The sequence below is a fragment of the Neofelis nebulosa genome, chromosome 4 (genome assembly GCF_028018385.1).
Source record: "Neofelis nebulosa isolate mNeoNeb1 chromosome 4, mNeoNeb1.pri, whole genome shotgun sequence".
Lineage (NCBI taxonomy): Eukaryota > Metazoa > Chordata > Mammalia > Carnivora > Felidae > Neofelis > Neofelis nebulosa.
Window position 1 is genome coordinate 110,175,038 of NC_080785.1, and position 21,671 is coordinate 110,196,708.

General features: G+C 49.4%; 1 protein-coding gene across 4 annotated transcripts in view; it reads right to left on the reverse strand.

Moving 5' to 3' along the window:
- Positions 1 to 812: 812 nt before the first annotated feature.
- Positions 813 to 21,671, reverse strand: part of ALDH1L1 (aldehyde dehydrogenase 1 family member L1) — a 106,338-nt gene continuing 85,479 nt past the window's right edge. For 3 of the 4 annotated variants that reach the window (XM_058725740.1, XM_058725741.1, XM_058725742.1), the window contains exons 17-23: positions 14,710 to 14,803; positions 11,960 to 12,059; positions 10,579 to 10,677; positions 7,457 to 7,622; positions 4,321 to 4,426; positions 2,959 to 3,158; positions 813 to 1,152 (exon numbers count right to left, since the gene is read on the reverse strand). In XM_058725740.1, coding sequence (XP_058581723.1) covers positions 1,097 to 1,152; positions 2,959 to 3,158; positions 4,321 to 4,426; positions 7,457 to 7,622; positions 10,579 to 10,677; positions 11,960 to 12,059; positions 14,710 to 14,803 — 821 coding nt within the window. In that variant the 3' untranslated portion in view covers positions 813 to 1,096. The remainder of the gene's footprint in view (positions 1,153 to 2,958; positions 3,159 to 4,320; positions 4,427 to 7,456; positions 7,623 to 10,578; positions 10,678 to 11,959; positions 12,060 to 14,709; positions 14,804 to 21,671) is intronic. The other variant, XM_058725743.1, reaches the window with a different exon arrangement.

A 21,671-nucleotide genomic window follows, 5' to 3' on the forward strand; every position in this document is an offset into this window, starting at 1 on the left:
AACACATAGTGAGGGCCTGGAACCTCCATGCCTCCAGTTAGTACTACTCAGTGAACTACTGCTTCTCACTACTATTACCACTCACTGTTACCAGGGTAGTCTGGACGGGGCTTCTGTAAAAGTGTGTCCTGAAAGGAAGAGAAGCCATCATGGAAGGTAGCCAGGCATAGGGACCTCCCATTGCGGGAGGGAGACAGATTTCATAGGTCCTGGGGTACAGACTTGGCTAAAGGAGGAGGACTGAAGATGTTCCCAGATGAGCAGAGGCTGGGCCAGGACACACCCAGCATGGCCAGGACTTGCAGGGGGAGGAGGGGAATTTCAGACGGGCAGAGCTGGGTAGGGGTGGAGGGGTGGGATGCCGAGCAGAGTGCTATGTGGGGTAAACTGGGGCAACAGCAGGTAAGTGAGGGTGTAATGTTTGTGCCCTCAGGAGTGGGAGTGCAGAAGGGAGGGCCCCAGAGTCCTGCAGGGTGATAGGAGAAAGAGTGAACAAAGTGGAGGGCTGGGCAGGCGGGACAGGGCCTGTCCCATCCAGGGAGGCTGCTGCAACACAGGGAGACAGCTGCATCCTGGCACGACGCTTCTGCTGCCCATCCTTCTTCCTCTGCTCTGCATTTCCCAGGTATCACACCACAAATATCTCACACTCCTAGCTTCATCTCAGCACCCATCTTCTCAGGCTGAAGCTGATGAACATTTTTTACTCCTGCACCTCTCCCCAGGACACCTTCCTTGGGCAATGCCACTCAAGTGCCAGGACTTGCAGGGTCACCAGGGGTACCCACAGAGGGAGTGGAGAGACACGGAAGTCCTGCTGCCACTGGTCAGAACCTTTATTTGCCTTGGGGCCAATTTCTCACCCAAACAAAGGGCACTGTGATTGGGCAAGGGTGGGGCTGTCCCAGCAGAGACAGAGAGTGTGGACAGGAAGGTTTCCAACAGTGTCTCAAGTGGGGTGCTGTGCACTCGGGAGGGGGTGAGAGCATGAGACCTCTGGGGGAGCAGCCTAGGCCTCCCCTTGAGAGGGCAGGCCCGGTTGTGCAAGGCGAGGACACATCGTAGAGAGCGGGGCATTCTCTCAGGATATCTTTCTTCAGTACTCAAAAGTAACTGTCTTGACCCGCAGGTACTCGTTCAGGGCCTCCTCTCCTGCAAGACACCATGTGCCATTGGGAAACATCCTCACAGCAGCCCCTACAGCAGGCCTGACACTGTTCTGAGCACTGCACCCCTGTTGTCACACAGATCCATGCAGCAACCATGTGGGGTCAGCTTAGGCTCAGCCCCAGTTACAGATGAGAAGCTGAGGCCCTGGGGGGTCAGGAATCAGTTGGGTGGATAGGGGGAGGTGAGGATTCCACCACAGGTATCAGAATACAGACCAATCTGGGGCAAATGTTCCAGAAACTTCCCTCCTCTGACTACCTCCTCTCGAGGGATGGCAGCCCCATCAGCCAGAGGGCAGCCAAGAGGCTCTTTTGGGGCCCTTACTAACCAGAGGTGCCTGTCCCCACTGCTGCCCCCCAGCTAATTCCAGGTCATGCCGTTACTAAGAAAGGGAACTCACAGGCACCCAGAAGCTGGCTGTGTTCTGCAGCTGTATGTCTGGCCCCATGACCAGTATGTTGGGTCTGTGGTTGCCTGACATCTCCCCCACCCACTAAGGTTAGCTCCAGGAGCCACACTTCACCAGACAGGGCCTGCTGAGTTCTCTTGGCTCAGCCTCAATGGGCTATTGGGGATGCCTGGTTTATGTGCACAGGACACTGGGGATGAGGTGGCAGCAGAGAGGATGAGCTTGCGGAGCTCGGGGGGCATAGCCTTAAGTGCCAGAGATTAGACCCTGGGGACTTGGCACCCACAGTCTCCTGGATGACAATAGCCCTTGCATATTTCCATGGAGGGCACCAAGAAGAGGAGGTGGGAAGAGGTGGCAGACAAGGACAAACAGAGCAGGACTGTCCAACATCACACCTGTGCACGTGCATGTGAACGAGCCCCACCTCTGTGTGCACAGTGTGGTACCAGGCTTTGGGGGGTGTTGTTGGGGTCCCTTTAACCAGCACCTTTGGGGGTTCCCACAGCATGTGAAGGATGGGTGGAGGGGGGGGGGAGAGAAAACAAAATAGCAACCACCTCCCTGAGGATCCTGAGCTGGGTTCAGGGATGGAGTGTTGGGAGACAGCTGCTCTCCCATGCCTTGCCCCCCTCACCACGGCTGGGCCTCAGAGGTAGAATCCCCAACTGGAACCAGTCTTCAACTGCTAGACTCCATAGTACCAGGATGGGGAGAGTGGCACTCATCCTAAATCATGCAACAGCCCAGGGAAAGAGGAGTGCCAGACCAGATCTCCACTTCTCCTGGCAGGCCAGGCGGGTTGTATGTGGCTACTCACTTGGGTGACATTGTCTCTACACTGGGGACTCACACCACCCCATAGGCCTCCATACTCAGCCTCCATGGCTTCCCCTATTTCTGTGGATGAAGCTCTGACCATGGCCACCAGGACACTGCTCTCTGGTCCCTGCCAGCCTCCCTAGCATCTTCTCCTCCGGTCCTCCTGTCCCTGAACTGAGGCCCTTCTCTGCAGCTCCAAGACCAAAGCTGGTCTCTCAAGACCTGCTGTCCCTTCTGCCAGGAGCACACACCCTCAGGTCTTTATTCTGCCTCTTCCAGACACTGGTGTCTCAGTGCAGACACCTCCTCCTGGGAAAGGCCCACCCTGGTCCCCGTTAAAGTCACCTTCCCAGTCTCCCTGGCCAGATCACTCTGTCTTGTCTGCTTCCTGCAATCCTCACTTTCTAGCAGGATCTTGCATACCGCCTGAATTATCGCTTGTCCCCTCTTGGTAAGAGGTGAGCACTGGCAGCCATGTTGTCAGTGCTACACCCCTGGCCCCCAGGACTGGGCGGGCGGGGGCCAAGAGGCCTTACAGGTGTTCAGGATTAGGTTACCAAGGTCTTTGCCAAAGCCGGACTGCTTGAACCCTCCGAAGGGAGCGGCCACGTCGGTCTTGTTGTATGTGTTGACAAACACGGTGCCTGCCCCCAGCTTGTCGCTAACATACAGGGCCTTGTTGATGTCCCTGGTGAAGACGCCAGAAGCCAGGCCAAATTCTGTCGCATTGGCCCGAGACAGCACGGTGTCCACGTCACTGTGGGGAAAACCCAGGAAGAACTCTGTGAGGAGGGTCATGGGGCCACCCGAGGCATGGGATGCAGGGAGACCTACCCCCCTCCTCTGAGGGGAGGTGCCACCACTCCAAGCTTCCCATCATGCAGGACCCTCTGAGAAATCATGCTGGGCCGACAGCAAGTATGGAGGAGATAGGGCAGCTGAGAGAAGAGGAAAGAATGACAGGCAGGAGGCAAAGTCAGACCATTCTGGTCATCATGGGTGAATCCCTCACTTTATAGACCAGGGGATAGGAGCCCAGAGAGCGGGACAGGCTCAAGCCACACCCACATGGAAAGGAACACCTGTCCGGCATTCCTCATGGAGCTGCCATGGGGGTGTCCCCACCACAGACATTATAGGCTTGAAGATTCAGCACAATATTTGCTTGGTAGATGGCAGAAAAGTGTCTCATTCTAACACAGCATGTGAAGATAATTTTGATAATTTTTTGACAGCTGGAAGTATGGTGTATTGAGGATGAGGTGCCATTCTAGAATCTGCTCAGAGGTGCTACTTTGAAATATAATAGGAAAAGAACCTGTGGTAAAGCAATTATGGCCAGTCCCTATTCCTCTCCTGGCCTTGATGACTTGCTGGACCAATAGGAGAGGGGAAAGTGAAGTTCCGGGGTGCCTGAGGCTGACTGATGGTTCTTGAGGAGGCTTACATCTTCCACTGTCCCTCTTTGGGTGAGTGAGGTGCCAAGCAGCAACTGCCATGCCACGGAAAGCCTAAGGGGAGACCCTGACATGGAGGTAGAGATGGCCAGTCCCATCGAATGCTGACCAAATTGAAGATTCACAAGTGAAATAAGTAACTTGTTATTCCAAGCCACTGGGGTTTGGGATGGTTTCTTACACAGCAGTGGATAATGGGAACAGGACCAGCAGGCTGTGAGAGGCATCAGAGAGATGAAGTGGATGCTCTCAGTTGGACCCAGCCCTCCTGGACCTCCTGGGACTCTCCTAACTTCAGTGGTTGACAAGGACTGGGAAGACTAGGTTAGGCTTCATCCTTAGCCTCCACCCCACCTGAATTCTCCTTCTGGCCACACCCGCCACCCACAGAGCTCAAGGGAAGAACCCAGTAAAGCATGGAAGAGGATCCGGTTCTCAAGAGACATAAGCAGGGCACACTACCCATTAGCAAACCGAGAGATGATCATGATGGGCCCAAAGGACTCCTCCTTGGCTATGAACATGTGGTCCTCCACATCCGTGAAAACAGTTGGCTCGAAGAAGAAACCTAAGGGGGAGACAGAGGTCCGTGGTGTGTAGGTGGGTGGTCCTCTCCCAGGCCAGACCTGGTCCTGTTGGCCACCATGCACACATTCCCACTCTGGCACTGCAATTTGTGACACCTGTGTGGTGAAGACCACATGCTGTGGGTGCCTTTCCTGCCTCAGGAATATGAGTCCATGGGATTATCACAACTCTTTCAACTAAACGTTGCTGAGGAAAATGAGGCTAATGCTCAGTGTTGGTCTGTGATAGAACAGCGATTCTGTACCTAGTATAGCCCTTCAGGTGGCTCTCCATCAGTCCCTGTGGAGTAGGTTGAGTAGGGGGAGGTCGCACACGAGTTCTGATAGGATCTCCCAGAACTGCTTCCCATCTCCTTCCAGACACCTCAGTGTGGGTGCTGATGCCCCAGGCACAGAGGCAAGTGGCTCCTGCTCTCCTGTCAACACATGCCCACCACCTACTCCCATCCAGACTGCTGCCCCTACAGGCCCTGGTTCTAGGTGGAACCACCTCTGACCGCAGAAATGCTTCCTCTATTTCTCCTCTAGAAACAGAGTGCAGGGGCCCTGAGACCCTACCTGACTGAGATTTCATTTAGCCTCACTAGGGAAAATTGAGAGATGTGAAATTTTCTCTTTCTGGTTTTTTGAAAAACAAAAAGAAATTAACTTTAAAAGTAACTTAAGGGGCGCCAGGGTGGCTCAGTCGGTTAAGCAGCCGACTTCGGCTCAGGTCACGATCTCACGGTCCGTGAGTTCGAGCCCCGCGTCGGACTCTGTGCTGACCGCTCAGAGCCTGGAGCCTGTTTCAGATTCTGTGTCTCCCTCTCTCTCTGGCCCTCCCCCATTCATGCTCTGTCTCTCTCTGTCTCAAAAATAAATAAACGTTAAAAAAAATTAAAAAAAAATTAAAAGTAACATAAATAAAATATTCCATATTTTTCACACATTTGTAAATCATATTGTAACATTAATTACAATTTTTAAAACCAAAGTTAGGTATGAGGGGTGCCTAGATGGCTCAGTCGGTTAGGCATCCAACTTTGGCTCAGGTCATGATGTCGTGGTTCGTGAATTCGAGCCCCGTGTCGGGCTCTGTGCTGACAGCTCAGAGCCTGGAGCCTGCTTCGGATTCCATGTCTCCTCTCTCTCTGCCCCTCCCCCACTCACACTGTCTCTCTCTCCCTCTCTCTCTTTCTCAAAAATAAATAAATACTTTTTTTAAAAGTTAGGTATGAACACATATTGGCTCATGTGGTGTGGCCTGTATTCACTCAATCTGCAAACAAACTGTTGCCCATCAGGTGCTGGAGGCTCTGGGCTGGCCAGGCTCTGTCCCTTTCCTGTTCGTTCATATTCTTCTCTGCCCTTCTGGGCCCCATGAGGGGGACTGTATGGCCACGCTCCCTCATCTTCTGGCTTCTAGTAGAGTTTGTACCTCATAGCTCTACCCCTCACCAGATACCAGGAATTCTATGCCCTCCTCTTGGCCCTCAGGCCAGGGGGTGGTGATGGTGGCTCCCCACTGTTCCTGGTTTCGAGGTAATGCACTCCCTCCCCTCACTGCTCTGCAAACCATGCCTTCAGTTCACTCTCTCCAATCAGCCTCTGAACTCTGCAGAGAGTGGCAGTCAGTGGCTATACAATTGTCACTGTAGAAGATGCCAGGGAGCAGCTGTGACACAGGAGAACATATGGTCTGGGTCTGGCTGTTATTTGAGCTGGTTGGTGAATTCACCAGGTGGTGAAACAGGAGCTGGTTGCTCATCAGAGGAGCAGCAAATGCACAGGGAGCAAGAAAAGGTGAGATGTATTCAGAGAGAATAAAAAATGGTTGGAGCATGTGTCATGGGCGAGCAAGTTAGAAACAGATCATGGAAGACCCTGTGTATGAAGTGAGGAGATTGAGCTTGTCACTGCAGGGGGATGGGTCCCTGTAGAAATTGCTCCAATGTTGGGGAAGATATAAGCAGACTTCTGGCAGCTACATGAGTGAAGGGTTAGCATGGCTCAAGAGGTTCCTCAGGAAGCAGACATGATGGTCCAGGCAGGACAAGCTGTGGAGAGTTGGCAGGATGGTAGGAGGGATGCAGGGCAGGCAAGAAAGATTTTTAATTTAATAGAATCAGGCAGTTAATTTAGAGTAGGGGATCAAGAAAAGAGAGGAGTCTAATATTCATTGTTTCCTTCCCTCCTTCATTCCATGAAATTAACTCAGGTTTCATATGAGTCTCAGTGCTGGCATGAAGGACCTAATGGTGTAGACAGAGACAGACACAGTGTCTTTCCCCATGTAGCAGGCAGTCTAACAAGGAAGCAGTTCAAATAGTCCATGCTGCAGCTCCTGCTCCTCTGGCTCCAGTGACTTGATCAGATGGAAGATTCCAGAGAGGCAGGTGTATGCTTGGGTCAGGTTGGGGCTGGGGGAACTCAGATGTGACGGATTCGGTACCCATTCAGTTCAAAGGGGCCGTGGACATACAGGTGGAGGTGTCCAGGTGGGCAGGATTTCTGGATGAGGAGGAGCTTGGAGACAGATATTTGGGAGGGTACGAGCCACTGCAGGGGGTGAGATCCTCCAGGGAAAGTGTCTGCCATAAGCAACACTCCAAGCTCAGGAGAGACTTGAGCATACCTCCATTTAAGGGACAGGTGGTGAGGGAGGTTCAGTGAAGTGTGGCCACTGAGAAGTAATGCCAAAGATAGAAAGCCATGAAAGCCAGTGCCTTGGAATCCACAGGAGGAGAGAATTTCACAGATGTGGAGAGGTTTATGGCAAATCAAAGTCCACTATGATACACATTAAACCAGCACTGACTGGATTTCAGCTTTGCTGTCTTCACCTTGCCAGTACCACGCCTGGTCTGGCAGGTGTCCAGATAGTCAAGGCCATGGCATCCAGTGTCACAGATGGGCCCTGAGGCCTGGGAGCCTAACCATGGCCTTCACATACCTCCAATTAGAAGTAGACAGGAAACCAGAGGCCATGCTACTGGCCCTTCAGTTCACCCAAGTGGAGTGCTCTGACTGACCTGGCCGAAGGACTTGACTCCCACCACAGACCAACGTGGCCCCTTCCTCCACGCCACGCTGGCAGTACTCTATTAGCTTCCGTAGGTGGGCTTGGTGGTTCTGCGGCCCATGGTTGGTGTCCCGATCTAAAGGGTTACCAATCTTCATCCTCTTCACCTCTTCTACCTGTGGAAAGTTCTCCCAGTCAGGTCCTGCTCAGGTGCCCAAGTTCCTGGCAATGCTCCAAACCTGACCCACTGACATTTTTGCATTTGGCCTCCAGCCACTGGCCCCTGAAGAAATTCCACACACCCTCAGGATGTTCCATATTCTGGTTCCAAACCTGCCTTCCAAGCTGAAACCCAAGATGTATCCTATGTGCAAGGAGACCTGAGCGTAGCATCAGATGAGCTGGGAAAACAGAGGTGTCCAGGGATATGGGTGAGAGCCGGACATGGGGCTGGGGGTGGTGTCAACAGAGTGTGTCTCTACACTGGTCCTGTGCCCAGCTTCACAGGCCGAGAAGCTGAAAGAACATTTGTCTGGGGACTCCAGAACATGGGATGGGGATGGGGATGGGGCCAGGAAACACCAGTCCTGCTGCAATGGCCCGGTGGTAAGAGTAGAGCAGAGGGGCCTGGGCCTTGAGTCCACCCACTCCTGCTCCCACTTCTGCCTGCTTCAGGGCCCAGCTTCAGGGCCTCCTCCTTCCAGGAAGCCTTCCCTGTTGCCTCAGCCAACACAAAAGTCTTTGCTGCCTGGAGACGCAGGTCTGGGTCTCCACAAAGGATGTGCCAGATGGTGTCTGCTGGATTCTGGGGCTGAATGCAGAGAGTCATAAAAGCCTCTGAGTATGGGATGCTGTGCTATGAAAAAGAACTCAGATGGCATAACCAGTGGGATGTAGACATCAGAACTTCTGGGCTCCAGGCTAGGATCCACCCCTTCCATTTTTCTCTCTCAAGGCTCCTTCCTTGGTTTCCTAAACTCAAACAAGGTCATCTACACCCTCCCTGTGGCTGCATCAAGGTCAGGCCTGACTGGCCATCTCCTCTACCTCTGAGGCGAGGGCTGTCTCACCCCTCCATTCAGGCTCTGCGCACACATTCCAGACAGGCCTAATCAGATGCAGCAGACACTCAAGTCCCCAAGAAACACCCTCTGCCCTTTCACCAAGAACCCCTTCTCTGTGCTGAAGGGGGTTCCCATCTCCTGCTTTGCTCCCCTTCTCTGCTCTCACTTGGCCACCCTCCACCCAATCTCCCTAGGACTCCAAGAGCAATGGTGCTGACCGTCCTGGGTGCACTTCTCCCTTGCTGTATTTGGGAACTGAGATGATCCTGAGAGTTATCCTGGGATTCTGTCCCCTGCCTCACTCTGTGGGAGTTTCATGACTTCCCTGCAGTCTCCAGAAGGGTTGTGCTCCCCATAACCACATCCGCTCAGTGAGCCGCCCCCTCCATCATGATTCTCCATCCGTGTCCCAGGTTCAGCTATTCCTGTGCTGGGCGTGTCACAGCAAAGGACTTGCTCAGCCAGGCTTCCCAGCTCCTAAACTACAGTGGGTTATACAAGTGGACACCACTGTATGCACTTCCCATCGAGGTGGAGCTGGTTTCCCACCCTTTGAAACTGGGGTGGCCTGTGACTTGCTTTGGCAGGTAGAATGTGGCATGAGCAACCTTTGAGAGATCCAAGAGGGCTCTCAACTCCTGCTCTCACTCTTGGGAATCCTGCCACTGGCCCTGCATGTGCCTGAGCACACACTGTGAGAGGAAGCAACACAAGGACAAAGATGAACCTCCCCAGTGCAGCCACCAGTGCTCCTGCTGGCCGCAGATGCACGAGCCAACCTCAGGTGAACCTGGGTTGGTGCCCACGGTGCCAACCCACAGGACTATGACTGCACAAACAGCATTTACCAAAGCCACTAAGTTTGGGGACTAGCATATGACATGGAAAAAGCTGTTACACTCCCTTTTCTAGAAGGTCTGCTCCTTTCCTCCCTGCCTTTCATATTTTTACCCATTATGCAAGACCCTCTCCAGGGACACCTGGGTGGTTCAGTGGGTTAAGTGTCCAACTTTCAGTTTCGAACCAGGTAGTGATCTCGCTGTTTGTGGGATCGAGCCCCATGTTGGGCTTTACACTGACAGCATGGAGCCTGCTTGGGATTCTCTCTCTCTGTCTGTGCCTCCCCCACTCAAGTGCACATGCACTCTCTCTCTCTCTCTAAAACAAAAGACCTTCTCCAGAACTCCTTCCAAACACCTGTCCTGCCTTGTCTCAGTCCTGCTTTCTCTTTTTTCCTGGCTTCATACAGTGTGTTTAAACCTGCACACAGGGGTTGTGTTCCAGCATCCCCTCCCTTACCCACTGTGATCAGACTCTCCTTTCCAGGATGTGGGGAAGGGCTCTTGGCTGAAGCTGAGCCAACCAGAGCCCTGTGGGTCCTGCAATCACTAAATGGACCAGAGATGGACCTGGGACCCAGTCATGCCAACCAACATCCTCCCCCACAGCCTTTTCTAAGAGAGTCAGTGGGGACAGGGTGACTTTCCCTCTGGTTCTATGCTATCAGTGCCATGCCCCTGTGGGCACCCATCCCACAGCAGCTGTGAGAAGTGGTTGCTGATGGTCCCAGGTCCCAGGGAGAACTCCTCTAGTCCATGGACACTCACAGCCAACAACTGTTGAGAGGGGATCAACGCCTGGCCCCTTGACCCAGGGGTACACCTAAGAGCTGTCCTTCTTGCTCCAGAGCTCCTATGTGTGGGTCAGGCTAGGGCTGGATGTCACTTGAGACCATGTCCTGTCTCTGTCCTCTCCTAGTCCCTCTCACCTCTTAGTCTTCACCTGAGAGCTCATCCTTAGTGAGCCACATGCACCTGAATTCAGGTGCTCAGGCTTCACTGCTGCAGACGTGCCCTAGCAGAGGCCCTTTCTGGTTATGTCAGTGTGAGCTGCAGGGTTGCTATTTCTTGCTGAAACAATAAAAACCAGTAAAAATGATACAGCTTTGCCTGAGGGTTTCCTTGCTCAGATGAACAGTGCCCGACTCCACCTGGCCCAGCCCTGTCTCCCTGTCCCCAACCCCCTGCAGCCCAAGTCTTCCTGGTGAGGACTCTTCAGCATAACTTACCACCTTCTGCACAAAGTGGTCGTGGATCGAGTCCTCTATGAAGAGCCGGCCCGCCGCAATGCAGTTCTCACCTTTGTTGAAGAAGACAGAGCTCATCCCCTTCAGAGAATGGATAAAGATGCTGGCTTACAACCTCTCCCAAGGCACCATCCCCCCACATCCCATCGGCCCCAGGTAACCCCTTCCTATAAGGAAGAGGAAGAATGTGTATGTCTTGACCTTTGATGGATGGTGGGCCAGACCCAGCCAGTGCTGGGCATACAGGCTCCACTCATTCCTCAGTCACCTCAAGAGGAGAGATGAGTCCTATCCCCTGGGGACACCTGTGTCCACACTGCAGAGAGTGGAGAAAAAGTGGGAGTTGGGGAGTGAGCCTGGAGACCCTGTATGCAGGCATGCTCCCTGGGGTGATATAGGAGGGATCAGAACTCACCCTCTTGGGGCTGAGCCTGGAGGGTCTGTTAGCTTGGAGCAGGCAGCAGCCCCATGTCTTTGAGGGACAAGGGGCCAGCTCAGGCCTGAGAGAACTCCTGGCAGGGGTCCAGAATGACTGTCCTCAGTGGCTCAAGGGAGCCTGTATTTTGGACCTGGAGAGCCCTATGTGGGGGACCAGGGGAGGAGGGTGAGCCTGACTGCTCTGGGTCAAGCTCAGCTCTCATGGCAGCTGGGATTGCACTGCCCAATGACATGGCCTGAGCCGCTGGCCCTGCAGCAGTGGCCTTGGCACCAGGGTCAAGACCCTTGGGCTGATGTACTTGTCTCCCTCAGTTTCCCTGAGGCTGTACTCTCTTTCCTGTCCATGCTGGGTGTCACATTGTGCTTCAAGACACCTTGAGACTTAGAATGGGGCATATTTGGGCACATGGTTGAACATGGCCTTACTGGCTTGCTCCCAAAGTGTGGAGAGGGGGACTGAGGCATAACAATGAGTGACAATACGAACATAAGGACAACTGACACACAGCACCTGCTACATCTTCTAAGCCCTTCAGACTTAATAGCATGTTGAATCGCTGTAACAACCATAGGTGTATTCTCCCCATGATACAGGTGAGAATGCAAGGGCCAGAAAAGTTAAGTAACTTGCCTGAGGCTGCCCAATGAGTCAGTGGTGGAACTGGGCAAACAGACATAGCAAAAAGGAAAGGGTTTTATGCTGACCAGAACAGATGGGAACATGGCTAACATTTCCCATTCTGTGAAGCTGATCTCAAATCCTGACAGTTATGAAACATCTTGGGAAGTTTGTTTTTCTGGAAGGCATATGGAATTCTTTGTCCCCTAGGCCCCTTCCTGCCAGTCTAGGCCAATTTTGTGAGTTTGTGGAATCAGCGATGGGCACCCCATGTCCGCCCCCCACCCCCTTCAGGCCGGCCCTCACCATCTGCACAGCCTTGCTGAGGTCACAGTCAGCAAAGATGATGAGGGGCGACTTCCCGCCCAGCTCCAGGGAGACCTTCTTCACGTTACTCAGGGCGCAGCTGAAAGGGACATAGGTTGGTAGGGCTGAGTCCCTGGGAGATGGGGACACAGGGGCTCCAGGTGGAGGAGCCGAGGGAAGCTCCAAAGCATGCTGTACTCAAAGAGCAAGCAGAGGGTCAGAGGGGGCTTCTCCCCACTCCCACACTCATCTGCTCTCCCTGCCTCACTCCTCTCTCCACACCACTGCCTTCCTCCTTCTCCGCACCCAGGCTACACCCACAGCGGGGTCTTTGCTCTCACAGCCCCTCAGGACCCTTCCTGTTTCACATATCCTTGAACTTCGTTCATCACTTTCTTCTGGCCTCTGCTCCAATGTCCCCTTGCTGGGTTGCCTGCCCTGGTTGCTCCCTATAAATTGCATGCTCCTGAGCTCCGTGCCTGATGTGCTTTGCTGTGTGGAGTATTTGTGTCTGACCCTGCCCATCAGAGAATAAGCCCCACCAGGGTGGACAGGCATGTGTCTGGTCATGCAGCTGTGTTTATCCAATGAATAAACCAAACACAGAACCATTCCCCCATTGGCGTGGCTACAGTGTCATAGGGCCTTTGTCCCCTTGGATGTTTAGTGACAGGTGCAAACAGAGAGAAGGTGGGGGTCCATCGAATGCTATATCAGTGGGCACAAAGTGGACTTACTGACACTGTCCTCAAAGGGACACTCACAGGAGTGGGCCAGTGAAACACAAGCATGGCACAGGGTGGGAGTGGTGGGGGGGTCTCCTTGCTCAGGACTTACCCAGGAAGAAGGCTCTCATCTCAGGCGCCAGCCTCAGGGTATTCTTGGAATGTCCTCAGGTGATGGCAGTCCCAGAGCCACAGGACACCCACCCAAGCCCTCCTGCCCTGAAGTCCTCAGAGCTGACATTTACTGAGCCCTCACTCACCCTAGCACATATGTGCTTACATAGGACTATTGCCTACACAGCATTGGGAAGACCAGATGATTTACTTGTAAATCAACTGCTGTGACTACTTGTAGTTAGCCCCTGCCCCCACTCCCTCATCCGTCCGTCTGCACCCCAACTATCAGTCCTGAACCACCACCAGCCTCCCTGTCTTCAATGCTGAGGCTTGCTCTGCTGCACTCAAAACACTTCAGAGGGGCGCCTGGGTGGCGCAGTCGGTTAAGCGTCCGACTTCAGCCAGGTCACGATCTCGCGGTCTGTGAGTTCGAGCCCCGCGTCAGGCTCTGGGCTGATGGCTCGGAGCCTGGAGCCTGTTTCCGATTCTGTGTCTCCCTCTCTCTCTGCCCCTCCCCCGTTCATGCTCTGTCTCTCTCTGTCCCAAAAATAAATAAAAAATGTTGAAAAAATAAATAAATAAAACACTTCAGAGTTGCTCTTCCTGGACCCATTCACAGGCTGTGATGTCAGCCTCCACTGACCCTAAAGATACACTCTACCAGCCACATTGGCTGTGGCTCCTGGCCCAGAAAAATATGCCATATAAAGCTGCTGTGATCCTCATAAACATGGTGCCCACTTAAGGAAGGCACCAGGGCCCAGGATGCACCCTGTCCCACAAAGGGCATGTGTGGGGCCAAGGGGTGAGAACCCCATCTTGTGGGGGCACAAAGAGGCCCCTGGAAAGCAGGGTCATGGGCTACAGAAGTGTCCCAGGGAAAAAGAACACTGCTCTGCACTGGGGGCTACAATAAGGTGGTGTTTTAACACAAGAGAAGCCTTTCTCCCGTGTAATTGTCATGTCGTAGTTGGACTGCTCTGGAAGGTCTCACACACGAGTCTTATAGCACAGGCAGTGGTGGGTGTTCATGTGACCTCAGAGAAAGGCATCACTATGTCCAACAGAAACTCCAGCTCCTCTCTATTTGTAACTATTACTCAAGTACACATGCCTGAAACCCATCCCCAGAATTCAGCTTCAGTGGGGTGGTGCTGGGGCATCCAGTGTTTGTCTTGGGACAGCCAGGGCTATGAGGTACTGTCCTGCAGTCCAGCCCTGTCTGTAGCCCCAAGCTTGTTGTCTGCACAAACCAGCACCTCGGAGCATGCAAACTCAACTGGTGGGGAAATTGAAGCCCGGAGGGTCAGGGCTTGGCCCTGGTCCTATCATGAATTATTAACAGAGCCAGGGAATAGAAACCCAGGTGGTTTGAGGCAAGTCCCAGGAAAAAGAGACGAAAGGATGTTCTAGAACAGGGCTGTCCAATAGAATAGAACAAAAGCCTCAAAGACCAGCCACAAATGTAAGAGAATTTTTTTTTACTAACCACTAAAAAACAAAAGTAAATTCCTTTTAGCTTTAAAAGAAACACTAAGAATAAACCAATGAAATTAATTTAAATGTATTTTATTTAACCCAATTCATAAATTATTTCAAACTGCCATCAATATAAAGTTATTAATCAGCTACTTTGGGCACTAAGTTTTCAAAATCCAGGGGGCCTTTGACACTTGAAGCCCATCTCAATTCAGAGCAGCTCTGTCCCAAGTGGCCATGCATGCTCAGGGCCCCAAATCGCATGGAGCCTCCAGCAGCCCCAGGTATGAGTGTGCTCCGTGGAGCAGCTGCACTGGCCTCCACAGGGGCTGGTCAGAAACTCAGACACTGGGCCCGGACCTGCCTCAAGCTCACACACAGCACTGTCCACATCTTCACACTGTGGCTAGGGGTATCCCCAACACCTACCTTTTCATGATGTGTTTTCCCACCTCTGTGGAACCTGTGAACCCAATTTTCCGCACATCGGGATGGTCTGAGAGTCTCTGGCCAACCAGCGAGCCTGCAGGTTGGAGTCAGTGAGGGAGTCAGGGCAGCCAGCAGGTGCTGAGGGTGAGGTACAAACTCTGCCACCCCTCGCACGTGCCTCTTTAGGCCAGGCCTCTGGGCTGTGCACCCCAAGTACTTAGTACCCTCCATGCCCAGGGCCTATTCCCTCTCTGCTGTGGGCAGAATTGCATGCCCTAAAAATTCATTATGTCAACCTCTAGTACCTCAGATCTGACTGTGTTGGAGACAGGGTCTTTAAAGAGGTAAGTTAAAATAAGGCCATCTTCTCCTTTCTTCAACGCACACTGTCTCCTCAGCTTGACCTCACCCTGGCTCACCTCTTCAAATGTCATCTTCAGACACATCATCCTCTAAATCTGCCTGCAATCCAGATCCATTTATGATTCCTCTGACTGCTCGGCATCTCCACTTGGATGCCTTGCAGCCTCTCATATTCAACATATTTGACACTGAACTCTTAATCTTTCCCCAGACGTGTTCCTTCTCCAGGTTCTCCATGTCAGTAAACAACCTCTCTTTGCAACCAGTTGTTCAAGCCATGAACTGGGAGTCAGTCTTGATACTTCCCTTCCCCACCTTATCAACTGCCTATTCCTGGTCTCCTCCACCCAGTCACCCCTTCATTTCCATGGCTCCCCTGCCTCTGAGCTTGTAAAACTGCATATGCCCAGGTGCACCTGTGAAGATTCTGGTTCAGTTGGTTTGAAGTGGGACACTCTCATCCTCTACATATAGTTAAGAAACTAATTCCATTCCACAATTCTTGTTAAAAAGAAAATAACTGTTTGGGAAAGAAAATATTTGCAAAAGACACATCTGATAAAGGACTGCTATCCAAAATATACAAAGATCTCGAGGCGCCTGTGTGGTTCAGTTGGTTGAGTGTCCAACTTTGGCTCAGGTCATGATCTCATGGTTGTGAGTTTTGAGCCCCACATCAGGCTCTGTCCTGACAGCTCAGAACCTGAAGCCTGCTTCAGATTCTGTGTCTCCCTCTCTCTCTGTCTCTCTCTCTCTCTCAAAAATAAATAAACATTAAAAAAATATATATATAAAGATCTCAAAAAAAGAATCAACACTAAGAAAGTAAACCACCCAATGAAAAAATTGCACAGGCAGTGTCTGTACACACACCACATCAAGAAGATATACTGATGGCAGATAAGTTATATGTAGAGATGCTCAATATATGTCATTAGGGATTGCAAATTAAAACAACAATGAGACACAACTACACAATTATTAGAATGGCCAAAATCCAATACACTGACAGCACCAAATGCTAGAGAGGATGTGGAGAAAGAGGAACTCTCATTCATTACTGGTAGGAATGCAAAGTGGGTCAATTGCTTTGTGAGGCAGTTTGGTCATTTCTTACAAAAGTAAACATAACCTTAGCATATGATCCACCAATCACAGTCCTTGGTATTTACCAAGTGAGTTGAAGGCTTATGTCTACAGAAAACACTACACATAGATGTTTATGGCAGCTTTATTCATAGCTACCAAAACATGGAAGATACTGAGATGTCCTTCAGTAGGTGAATAGATAAATAATCTGTGGCACATCCAGACAATGGAATATTATTCAGCACCAAAAAGAAATGAGCTATCAAGCCATGAGAAGATGTGGAAGAAACTTAAATACATATTACTAAGTGAAAGAAGCCACTCTGAAAAGACTGTATACTATATGAGTCTGACTATATGATGTACTGGAAAAGGCATAGCTATGGAGACAGTGAAAGATTGCCAGGGGTTGGAGGGAGGGAGGCAAAGTAGGTGAAGCACAGGGAAGTCCTAGGGCAGTGACACTATTCCATATGATACCACAATGGTGGAGGCATGTCATAACACATTAGTCATAGAATGTACAACACCAAGCATGAATCCTGATGAAAACTATGGACTTTGGGTGATAATGATGTGTCAGTGTAAGTTTGTCAATTGTAACATATGTACCACTCTGTTGTGCGATGTCGATAGTGAGGGAGGCTGTACACACATGGGGATATGAGGTATATGGGAACTCTCTGTACTTTTTACTCCATTTTTCTGTAAACCTTAAACTGCTCTGAAAAATAAAGTGTATATCATCATCATCATCATCATGTTTCAGGCTGTTCAAGAAATATTCACAAGAATGTGTCATATGTCAGACCACAAAGAAATTCTCCATTTTAAGGTCACCTGGGTGGTTCAGTCGATTAAATGTCTGACTTTGGCTTAAGTCATGATCTCACAACTTGTTGGTTTGAGCCCTGCATTGGGCTTTGTGCTGACAGCTCAGAGTCTGGAGCCTGCTTTGGATTCTGTGTCTGTGTCTCTCTCTCTCTCTGCCCCTCCCCTGCTTGAGCTCTTTCTCTCAAAAATAAATAAACGTTTAAAAAAAGGACATCAAAAAAAAAGAAAATTTCTATTTTAAAGATTTTGTTTTTAAGTAATATCTACACCAAATGTGAGGCTTGAACTCACAACCCTGAGACCAAGAGTCTCTCACTCCACTGACTGAGCCAGCCAGGTGTCCCAGAAATTCTCCATTTTAGAAAGCAGAATGTTTACAGGCTATTGTGGGTTGGATTGTGTCTTCCCCCATTCATATGTTGATATCCTCAGAATGTGACTTTATTTGGGAATAGTGTTGTTACAGATGTAATTAGTTAAAATAACATCATTAGGGTTGGCCTTAACCCAGTAATGGATTTATTAGGTCAATGGTATCCTCTGACACAATTTGAGAGGTGCCTGGGTGGCTCAGCCAGTTGAGCATCTGACTTTTGGTTACCATTCAGGGCGTGATCTCATGATTTGTGGGTGTGAGCCCTACATCGGCCTCTGCGCTGACTGTGTAGAGCCTGCTTAGGATTCTCTCTCCCTTTGTCTCTGTTCCTCCCCTGCTGGCGTGCTCTCTCTCTCTCTTATCTCCAAATAAATAAATAAATCTTAAAAAAAAGTGGGAGGGAGACTTGAATACAGACACATATAGAGACAAAGTACCATGTCAAGATCAGAGCAGAAATCAGTGATGCTTCTAAAGCTAGGAAAAGGCAAAGAAGGATCATCTCTAGAGCCATTAGAGGGAGCATCGCCTTAGTGACACCTTCCTCTCTGATTTCTAGTCTACTTGGTCAGTATGATTCTGTTGCTTAAGCTACCTAGTTTGTGGTATTTTGTTATGGCAGCACTAGCAAACATGCAAAGGCCATATTCTCTGATCATGACATAATAAAACTAAAAACATAGAAACAGAATTTTAGAAAGAAAAAACAATTGGATTTTTTTAAGTATTACTGAGTCAAAGAAGATGTCAAAACTACAGTTGTATGTTATTTAAGAATAATAAAAATATGAACACAATAAATTCAAAAAGCATGAGGTTGGAGTCACTGCTAAAGATTAGTATGACAATTCCCAGGGAAATAACCATAACTGGTGAAAATGATTTACAAAAAAAAAAACCAACCATATACAATCTCTGAACGTTTTCCTAAACTTCCATTTAAGCAAATGAAGAAACATTTATTCAAGTAAATTTACCAAATCTCAGTAAGAACAGTGAGAGTCTGTGGTAGCCAAGCCATGAACCATTCTCTCCCTCCAGGTGATGGAAACTCTACCCCAGACAGGTGTGGCCACGAAGGCAGGGTTCCTCTCCTCCATTTCCCACTCCAGGGATATAATATCTCACCATTTTTCACCTCCTCCAACTCTTTTAATTTTTTTTTAACATTTTTTAAAATTTATTTTTGCGAGACAGAGAGAGAAACAGAGTATGAGCAGGGGAGGGGCAGGTAGAGAGAGAGGGAGACACAGAACACGAAGCAGGTTCCAGGATCCAAGCTCTGAGCTGTCAGCAGAGAGTCCTACGCGGGGCTTGAACCCACAGACCGTGAGATCATGACCTGAACTGAAGTTGGATGCATAAACGACTGAGGCATCCAGGCGCCCCCAACTCTGTGTTTTAGAGGCTAAATTCTTGCTGACTATGGCTTCCACCTAGTCCCTACTCCAGGGACTAGAGAAGGCTCTAACCCAGGCGTGGCAGGCTGAGACCAGGGGGCCTCATCTGCCTAATCCCAGCTCCCTCATAGGACCCATCACTTGTGCCAGAGGTTCAGAGATTTGGGGCAGGGGGAGAAGATTTCTGTAAGAACCGAGAGCTCCTAAAAAATACTGACTTTATTTGAAACTATGTGGTGAGGTTGAATTTTAAGGGCATTCTCAAAAACAACGGAGATTTTGGGGATGAGCCCTTAAGAGAAGGCTGATAGCTCTATGACAGCATTAAGGTAAGCATAGGTCAGTTAGTTTACCAGAGAGAACCAGGGGAGAGCCCTCTGGGTAGAAACAAACCTCAAAGTCTGGTCTCAAAAACTACCCCTGCAAAGGGGTCCAAATTTAATTGGATCCTATCATGGAGCAATTGATGTCCCAGGCCATTGTTGAAAACAAAAGAGCAACCAGACTAGTTAGTGGAGCTGAACTGCTGAGTATGACACCAAAAGGGCAGATAGCAACACAGAGAACAGGGGAAAAGAGAGTCATAGAGAGCCCTGCTAAAACTGCTATCATCCCATGCTCAAGGCTGTGTCCCTGACGAGTGCCATCACTGGCTACACACCACAGGGCAAATAGACGTCACTCAAATAGCCTGGCCAAGTCATTAAAGACATAAACAAGCAAATAATGAAAACACACTTTGCAAAGGGAAGAAGATATTACCTAAATTGTGCCAGCTTTTAACGCAGCTATGATGCATGCAAAGAAATAGGAAAGCATAACCTATCACAGGATAGAGAAAAATAAGCAGGCAATAGAAGCTGAGAGGGCCCAGACGTCATACTCAACAAAGATGTCAAAGCAGCCATTATATATATGTTCAAAGAACTAAAGGAAACCATGCATAAAGACCACACTTGTCTTCATCTAGTAGACAATATCAATAACAAAATATTTTTATATGTAATTCATTGTCAAATTGGTTTCCATACAACACCCAGTGCTCATCCCAACAGGTGCCCTCCTCAATGTCCATCATCCATTTTCCCTCTCCCCCACCCACCATCAACCTTCAGTTTGTTCTCAGTATTTAAGAGTCTCTTATGGTTTGCCGCCTTCCCTCTCTGTAAATTTTGTTCCCCCTTCCCTCCCCCATGGTCTTCTGTGAAGTTTCTTAGGATCCACATAAGAGTGAAAACATGGTATCTGTCTTTCTCTGTATGACTCACTTCACTTAGCATAACAGTCTCCAGTTCCAACCACATTGCTACAAAAGGCCATATTTCATTCTTTCTCATTGCCAAGTAGTATCCCATTGTATATATAAACCACATTTTCTTTATCCGTTAGTCAGTTGATGGACATTTACGCTCTTTCCATAATTTGACTATTGTTGAAAGTGCTGCTGTAAACATTGGGGTACAAGTGCCCCTATGCATCAGTACTCCTGCATCCCTTGGGTAAATTCCTAGCAGTGCTATTGCTGGGTCATAGGGTAGATCTATTTTTAATTTTTTGAGGAACCTCCACACTGTTTTCTAGAGTGGCTGCACCAGTTTGCATTCCCACCAACAGTGCAAGAGGGTTCCCATTTCTCCACATCCTCTCCAGAATCTATAGTCTCCTGATTTGTTCATTTTAGCCACTCTGATTGGGGTGACGTGGTATCTCAGTGTGGTTTTGATTTGTATTTCCCTGATGAGGAGCGACGTTGAGCATCTTTTCATGTGCCTGTTGGCCATCTGGATGTCTTCTTTAGAGAAGTGTCTATTCATGTCCTCTGCCCATTTCTTCACTGGATTATTTGTTTTTCAGGTGTGGAGTTTGGTGAGCTCTTTATAGATTTTGGATACTAGCCCTTTGTCCAATATGTCATTTGCAAATATCTTTTCCCATTCCTCTGTTGGCTTTTAGTTTTGTTGATTGTTTCCTTTGCAGTGCAGAAGCGTTTTATCTTCATGAGGTCCCAATAGTTCACTTTTGCTTTTAATTCTCTTGCCTTTGGAGATGTGTCGAGTAAGAAATTGCCACAGCTGAGGTCAGAGAGGGTTTTTCCTGCTCTCTCCTCTAGGGTTTTGATGGTTTCCTGTCTCACATTCAGCTCCTTCATCCATTTCGAGTTTATTTTTGTGAATGGTGTGAGAAAGTGGTCTAGTTTCATTCTTCTGCATGTGGCTGTCCAGTTCTCCCAGCACCACTTGTTAAAGAGACTGTCTTTTTTCCCTTGGATATTCTTTCCTGCTTTGTCAAAGATTAGTTGGCCATACTTTTGTGGGTCCAATTCTGGAGTCTGTCTTCTATTCCATTGGTCTATGTGTCTGTTTTTGTGCCAATACCATGCTGTCTTGATGATTACAGCTTTGTAGTAGAGGCTAAAGTCTGGGATTGTGATGCCTCCCACTTTGGTCCTCTTCTTCAATATTACTTTGGCTATTCGGGGCCTTTTGTGGTTCTATACAATTTTTAGGATGGCTTGTTCTAGGTTTCAGAAGAATGCTGGTGCAATTTTGATTGGGATTGCATTGAATGTGTAGATTGCTTTGGGTAGCATTGACATTTTAACAATGTATTCTTCCAATCCATGAGCGCAGAATGTTTTTCCATTTCTTTGTATGTTCTTCAATTTCCTTCATAAGCTTTCTATAGTTTTCAGCATACAGATCTTTTACATCTTTGGTTAGGTTTATTCCTAGGTAGTTTGTGATTCTTGGTGCAGTTGTGAATAGGATAAGTTTCTTTTATTCTCTTTCTGGTGCTTCATTGTTAGTGTATAAGAATGCAACTGATTTCTGTACATTAATTTTGTGTTCTGTGACTTTGCTGAATTCATGTATCAGTTCTAGCAGACTCTTGGTGGAGTC